The following is a 7,391-nucleotide window of genomic DNA, read 5'->3' on the forward strand; positions in this document are numbered from 1 at the left end:
ACTTTCAATTCTATCTGCTCGAGCATGCTGTGCCCCCATTATAAACAAGCCTAGTTGTAAAAGGCCTTTATGTAACAAGAAAAAAAAAAAAAAAAAACGGCCATAATCTTTCTTGTTTTAGGGTATAAATTGCCTGAATTTGGTTTAACTGGTATATACACCGTTACTAGAATTTTTTTTGGACGAAATATACTGTTATTAGATGACAAAGTCAAAAGTTGTGAATCTTTAACAAGTATTGCTGATATACTAACACTTTAAAGGCAATACTCTAACTGTCTCCGCCTCAACCTCGCCTAAGTTTCCCAAATCTTCACCATGAAATTGAAATTCTTACCCAAGCATCTGTTGTCACTACCTTTTTTTTTTTTTTTTTTTTTTTTTTGAGGGGAATGAAATTGCTTTCATTGATCAGAGATCATTACAATATAAAGAGATAAGTTCCTCCATATGCGGAGGAATTACAAGAGAAAAACCTATGTTCGTCTGAGAAAGAAAATAGAGCATATTGAGTTAAAACATGAGCTACCGAATTAGTTTCTCATTTAACAAAAATCAACCTCGCATTAGAAGGGAGGCTCTGTTGTCACTACTTTTACTTCAAACAGACTCGAAAAAATTCAGGTACCAGTTGTAACAAGTATTACACTTTTACTTCAAACAGACTCGAAAAAATTCAGGTACCAGTTGTGACAAGTATTACACTTGAAATACTATCGATTAAATAGATGTATAGTTCATACACCATTTGTGATTTCGTCCCAAACACACAAAAAACACCAAGCAACGTGGTAAATTGTAAAAGAAGAAAAGAAACATTAGGGTGGGAAGTAGTAGTACTCATTTGGTCGATTTGCTTGTTCCTCTGGTTGGTGCTTCAAGTTTGATGATGATGATGATGGTGATGCTAAAGTCTTTACCCAATAACCAAGATAAGAAGAGAGAGCCTTTGCCGACAAATTCCACGTGACATTCAAATCATCATCATCATCACTCAAAAATGCAATACCCAAAAATATCATCTCATCATTTTGTTCTGTGTATTAATAATATCTATTAATATTATTATTGGTTAATATTAGTATTGATTGTTCCTCTACGACTTCATTTCTCTCTCTTAATTTTCTCATTCCCAAAAGGACCCGCACGCAGATAGAGAGAGCCCTAATCAAATCATACCATTCACAAATTGGGCTTCATTCTTCAGGTCATTGATCTCTCTCTCTCTCTCTCAATTTCTTTCATAGGCCATCTGGGTATGTATGTATGTGTTCTTGTTCTTCTTCTTATTGTTTCAATTTGGTTTGAACAGTTTGATATGAATTTTGAAACCCAGTTGAGCTCTGTGTTCGAGTCTCGGTCTTTTGTTGTTTTGGTGATTCTTTGCAATCTGTTTGTATTTTTGTGGTTTATTTGTTCATGATGGGTTGTATATATTGTGTGTGCATGCCCCCACTTTGATTATGCCTCAAGTTTTGATAGCTTCATAGCACTCATCATCTGCCAAATGATGTAGTAACAATTTCTTTTTTGTATTTGAAAGTAGTTGTTTTCGAACATTTGACTTGGGTTTTGCATAGAATTAGCTCAGGAAGTTGTTTTTTGAAAATTTCGGATAGGACAGTAGAAGCTTGGGGCTCTTCTACCTTCATTTCCTAGGTATTTGGGTTTCTTTTTGTTTTCTTTGTCTATACATAATGTATGTATGGTGAAAGGAAGGATGATAGTGCGTATCTGTAGTGTGTGCGGGGGGTGTTTGTAAATTGTACTAGTGTTCTGTTGAAGATGTTGAGTTTGGACTTGATTGCAGATAGAGCATGGCTTTTGAGCAGCCTCATCAGTTTGAGTATATGGCAGATGAAGGTGACATGTCTGATTTTGTTGAGGATGTTGATGCGGATGCAGATGAAGAAAATCATGGTAGAGATATGGTTCTTGACGAGTACGACATGGTATGTTTTGCCTCCTCTCTTGGTGCCTGTGGTTTGTGTTTTGCTTTTTATTGACAGGACCTGAAATTCTCATCTTGAAAGCTCAACCAGGTGTCAGATACGTCATCTGCTCAAGCACGAAAGGGAAAGGATATTCAGGGTATTCCATGGGATAGGTTAAACATAACAAGGGAAAAGTACAGATTGACGAGGCTTGAACAGTACAAGAATTATGAGAATATCCCTTTATCTGGGGAAGCTGTGGACAAGGTTTCAGTTTGCTCTTAAGTTCTCTCGTTTTCATTTCTGATTACCAATTGAATATTGAAGTTAGTGGGCACTACTAATGAATGCAATCTTCGACATTAGGAGTGTCAACTAACGCAGAAGGGTGGCAACTATTATGAATTCTTCCACAACACAAGATTGGTTAAACCTACAATCCTTCATTTTCAGGTTAGTTGACATGCAAGTGACATATTAGCACTTCCCTTATCATTACATTGTTGATAAGTATAAGTATACTTTGTTGATAACCTTCAATCATGTTGTCGTACAGCTCAGAAATCTGGTTTGGGCTACTTCGAAACATGACGTCTATCTCATGTCCAATTATTCAGTTATGCATTGGTCTTCTCTATCGGGCAATTTGTCTGAGGTCCTCAATTTTTCAGGACATGTTGCGCCAACTGAGGTAGTAGAGTTACCTATACATAAAGTTTACCATTTTGGTTCTTTTCAACCTTACACAAAGAACAAGCAAGTTTTGTTTTTTTTTTTTTTTTTTGGTCCCAATAAAAGTTCTTATGTTTGAGTGTTCATTCACAATTTTGCACATGGTGTTTAGTGTTTATCTATGTATATAGTTTGATTTTGCCAAGTTCTATGGTCTTGCAGAAACATGCAGGAAGTTTATTGGAGGGTTTTATGCAGACTCAGATTAGCACGCTAGCTGTCAAGGACAATTTCCTTGTTGCTGGAGGTTTCCAAGGAGAGCTTACTTGCAAGGTTTGTTTTTCATCTCACTGGTACATTAACCCCTCTGTCATTTGGAGTAAATGTTTAAAGTAGAGAGAAAAAGCTTAACAAATATTTTAGCTAATTTTAAACATATTATTTCTCCAAGAGGACCACCATTTGATGTATTTTGGAGTTATACATAATATATCTCTAAGATTTTCATCTCTTTTTATTATAAACTCTTATTGAGTCGCAGCACATTGGAATTCATTGTTGCATCTAGGATTTTACGTTCTACTTGTCTTGGAGAATTTGCAAACTGATGAGTGAGAAGTGACTGACCTTACATTTATAGAGTTGGATAAGATTTAAATTTTTATGTAATGTACACATGGACTTCTTTTGAATGTTAGTGGTAGTTGGTTAGAATAATGTTAATGAAAATGATTTGTATTAAAATTCTGGAGCAGTTTTGGCTTGGAAACTTTAGAGCAATAAAACCTGCACCAAATGCGTAGAACTGAATTTAGCTCAGGGCATTCCCAATAGGATTTGTTTAGAATATATAGTGAAGTGATGTGATTTATTAAGAGATGATATGGATTTGTGTTTTGGAGTTTTGGCTAGGAGAAGCCGGTTTTGTTGCTCTTTGGTTCTTATATTGGTTTCTGAAAAGCGTATTACTATTTATTTTCCACATTTTCTTCTTATGTTCACCAGTGTTCTTTCTGTGTGTTCCTTTATTTTTTTAATCCAAGTCTCATATACATATCTAGGTATCCCATGTGCACAAATTGGCCATCAATATTTAGCTTGACAAAGAATTACAGAGCTGTAGTTGATTCTAGAAATATTGGGGAATCTGGCTGTAGCACCTGCTTCTAAGCATGGGGCTATTCACTCGAATAGATTTGGCATCTTTGCACACAACGTAGAAGTAGAAAAGTGACATGTGATTGATTATGTTCCATTGTGTCTCAGTTTATGAGTCAAATTTCTGGTAACACCAAGGAGGTTCTTTTTGATTGATACTTGTCAGCTTTTGTAAGGAGTGTAACAGTAGGTGTTTTTGAACCCAACAGATTTCCAGTTATCTCCATTAGGTCTACATCTTCTGACGTATTATTGGCTTGATTGTCATCACTGAACTAGTGACACTGTTACATATTATTAAATAGTAATTTCCGGTCCTTTTACATTCTAAAGAGCGATGAAACTGCAAAATTACCCCATTGTTGTCTGGTTTTCCTTCTTGTGTCCACAGCTGAATGGTCATTGTGACATGGTCATGTACTTTTATTGTGCATTCATATACTAGTTAGTGAATGTCATGACTAGTTGGTCATATACTAGTTGGGGCTTTTGTCTGGTTGCCCACTATTTCTGTTTGTCATTGGGATAAGATCATAAGAGTGATGGTAACTAGAGACAACACAGTGCTGTATTTCTGTTAATGGATTTGTATAATGTTATTTCTCTTTTGGTGCAGCGTCTTGATAAAGAAGGAGTGAGTTTTTGTACCCGAACCACATACGATGACAATGCCATTACAAATGCTGTTGAAATATATGATAGCCTGGGGTATCTTTCCTATTTCTTAAAGCTATTTATCTAGATCTTATTCCTATTTATAAGTAACACAGTCTGAGGCGCAAACTCTTTCAGGGGTGGAATGCATTTCATGGCATCCAATAATGATTGTGGTATAAGGGAATATGACATGGAGAGATTTCAGCTTCTGAATCACTTTAGATTCCCCTGGCCAGTGAATGTGAGTCATCATAGCATGCATTGAATAGGAGTAATGTTATCGTAATCTTTCCTTAAAGATTACTATTAGAAGACCAGTTTTGTTGCTCCTAGATGTTGTACTCAAGAGTACAAGGTTATTGGCCATTTATTTGATGTTGAACTGTCTCTCTATGCAGCATACATCAATAAGCCCAGATCGTAGGCTTGTTGCCGTAGTTGGAGATCATGTGGATGGATTGCTTATGGATTCTCAGAATGGAAAGGTGTCAACATTTTATTTTATTTTTGCAGTCGTTTAGAGCAGAAATATTGCTGCTAGAATGGTCAAGAGTCATTAGAATTTCTGAAGATGATAACTGGGGTAAAGTAATCAATATGGCTATCATGTTCTTTAAGCTGGTGCCCTTCAATTGATATAGATTTCGAGAGCTTTAGGAAATTGACCCTATGCCAGATTTGTTGCCATGCATATAGGAAGGTTTGCATCCTATAATCCTAAGCTTAACCCATTCTTTCGCCAATGATTATATAACTACTAAATCATATAATAACAACTAAAGTAAATGCTAGTTGATTATTGTACCTACAAGGTTCAACAATTAGCCGAGATCGTTGACATGCACTAATAACCGACCAATTGTGAGCAAAGATGATCTTGTCGTAATACAACACTTTCTAAAGCAGTTTAACCAGAATGTAGGTGTGTATACTTTCTGTTTCTAGTAGTATGATGATCTATGATCCTGTCTGTGATTAGTACTAAACCAAAAGTTTTTTACTAAAAAGAAACCATATAGATCAAAAATATAGGGACTTGTCACTAACTAGATGCACATTGTTTGATCTTTCCAGACTATTGCCAAGGTTGTTGGTCATCTAGATTACTCCTTTGCTTCTGCATGGCATCCTGATGGCCGCATATTTGCCACCGGAAATCAGGACAAGACTTCCCGAGTTTGGGATATAAGAAATCTCTCATCACCCATCGCAGTTCTGAAGAATAACTTGGGTGCTTGTCGGTCTATTCGGTTTTCATCAGATGGTCAGTTTATGATTGTTGCAGAACCTGCAGATTTTGTGCACATATATAGTACAACGGCAGATTACCAAAAACGGCAAGAGATTGATTTCTTTGGGGAGATTTCGGGAGTGTCAGCAAGTCCAGACGATGAATCCTTGTACATAGGAATCTGGGACCGTACGTACGCAAGCTTGTTGCAATATAACAGAAGGCATACATATGGATACCTTGATTCCTATTTTTGATTGATTAAGAGAAACGGGTGCTTTCATTTTCAGCCTATCTTTCTGAATTCTCTCTGTTCTATTTCTTGTTATAAATCAAGTTTCACAGTAGAATAAGCCGATTAGACTACATAATAATATGTACAGTGAATATTTAAACTTGCTTGAAAAATCAAAATCCTGAGAATGCATTTTGCTCTTTCGATGTCTTGCAATTCAAGCTCCAAATAGCATTGAGAAGTACTGAAAAAGGTCATGACATAAAATTCTAGTAGATGCCTTGTCTGAGATGCAGGAAGTCTCTTTTGAATATCTGTTTTTAGCTCTATTTAGTAGTCAAGTGGTAATATTGTTTTACTTTGTGAGAAGAAGTATAGCCTTGGATAGCAGTTTACGCAGCAGTTCAAAAGTTTAAACCAAGGTAATGCGCAATAGTCCGAAGCCAATGCAAAGCGTATTTGTCTATTTGAATGATGGTGAGTTGGTGACTGACCTCGGAGGAGTGCAACCAGATTCTACAAGAAGGATCTTAGCAAAACAATGGTAGAAATAGAGCATTGGTGTGGCAAACAGAGAAGATGGATACAAAGCAGGTAGATGGGAGGATAGATTAGATTTCCAAAAGTCCCCAGCAAGGTGTAAAATATTCAAAATATCCTTGATATTTTCTCGAAATTTCTGTTTTTTACGATTACCGATATTAATTTTCATATATTTCTGATATTTTATATTTAGTTTATTTTTTGTCGAATATACAATTTTTAGATAAAATTTGGTAAAATTTCTATCGATATTCGATATTATCTCGATATATCCATCGAAATTTCGTTTTTTTGAACTATCGAAATTTCCATCGTCGTCGATATTTTACTCCTTGGTCCCCTGTCACTCTGTCAGTTTATCACAATGGAAGTGGTACTAAACTACCAGTGAAGCTGGCCGGAGAAAAAGGACAAGAGCAAGGAAGCCCCTCCCGGCGGGACACCGAAGAGATAAGAAATCGCCATGACAGCAAGGGCGCATACATATATCTCCGATGAGAGTGGGGTCCCCGGCCACGGTGGTTTTGTCTTTGCCGGCGAACATGCATGTTGTTGGGGTTTGCTGCTAGGCGCCAAGAACATCTCATCCATCCGTGACTGTTCAAATTGAACAGCTAGCCAAACCCCATACTGATGATACCTACTGTTCCTTCCTTCCTTCCTTCCTTCCTTTTATGAATGAATGAACGGATGAATATGCATGTGATCGATTATGTATTCATCGAGCTGGTCGACATGGTTCGTGTCGTTTCTCACAACCCCCATGCATAATACATATCTTGAAATTTAAGCAATATCTACCTAAGCTATATGTGTGCCCTAGCTAGCTATTTCTTTTTCTTTTCTTTTCTAGCTACTTCATTCTTATATAGTTGCTACTTGCTACCTTGTACAACCCATTCAAAACAAAAAAAAAAACAAAAACTTTGAATCATATAGTTGAGTACTCTCTCTCTCTCTC

The 7,391-nt window shown here is 36.5% G+C and overlaps 1 protein-coding gene across 1 annotated transcript; it reads left to right on the forward strand.

Moving 5' to 3' along the window:
• The first annotated feature begins 1,141 nt into the window (after positions 1–1,141).
• On the forward strand, positions 1,142–6,095 carry LOC101304271 (uncharacterized WD repeat-containing protein C2A9.03-like). Its single transcript, XM_004296626.1, has 10 exons — positions 1,142–1,207; positions 1,811–1,952; positions 2,034–2,201; positions 2,301–2,387; positions 2,491–2,625; positions 2,829–2,939; positions 4,381–4,472; positions 4,557–4,662; positions 4,820–4,906; positions 5,496–6,095. Exons 2-10 carry the CDS (start codon positions 1,818–1,820, stop codon positions 5,907–5,909), a joined length of 1,335 nt encoding a protein of 444 aa, XP_004296674.1. The 5' UTR covers positions 1,142–1,207; positions 1,811–1,817; the 3' UTR covers positions 5,910–6,095.
• The last annotated feature ends 1,296 nt before the right edge of the window (positions 6,096–7,391 follow it).

The sequence above is a fragment of the Fragaria vesca genome, linkage group LG4, assembly GCF_000184155.1.
Source record: "Fragaria vesca subsp. vesca linkage group LG4, FraVesHawaii_1.0, whole genome shotgun sequence".
Taxonomy (NCBI): domain Eukaryota; kingdom Viridiplantae; phylum Streptophyta; class Magnoliopsida; order Rosales; family Rosaceae; genus Fragaria; species Fragaria vesca.

What these genes read in the sequence shown, in the direction of transcription:
- LOC101304271 (XM_004296626.1), top strand. Translation starts at nt 1,818, where the DNA reads ATGGCTTTTGAGCAGCCTCATCAGTTTGAGTATATGGCAGATGAAGGT. An exon ending in TTCTTGACGAGTACGACATG is followed by an intron (nt 1,953 to 2,033) that starts GTATGTTTTGCC and finishes TCATCTTGAAAG; the next exon opens with CTCAACCAGGTGTCAGATAC. An exon ending in GACATGTTGCGCCAACTGAG is followed by an intron (nt 2,626 to 2,828) that starts GTAGTAGAGTTA and finishes ATGGTCTTGCAG; the next exon opens with AAACATGCAGGAAGTTTATT.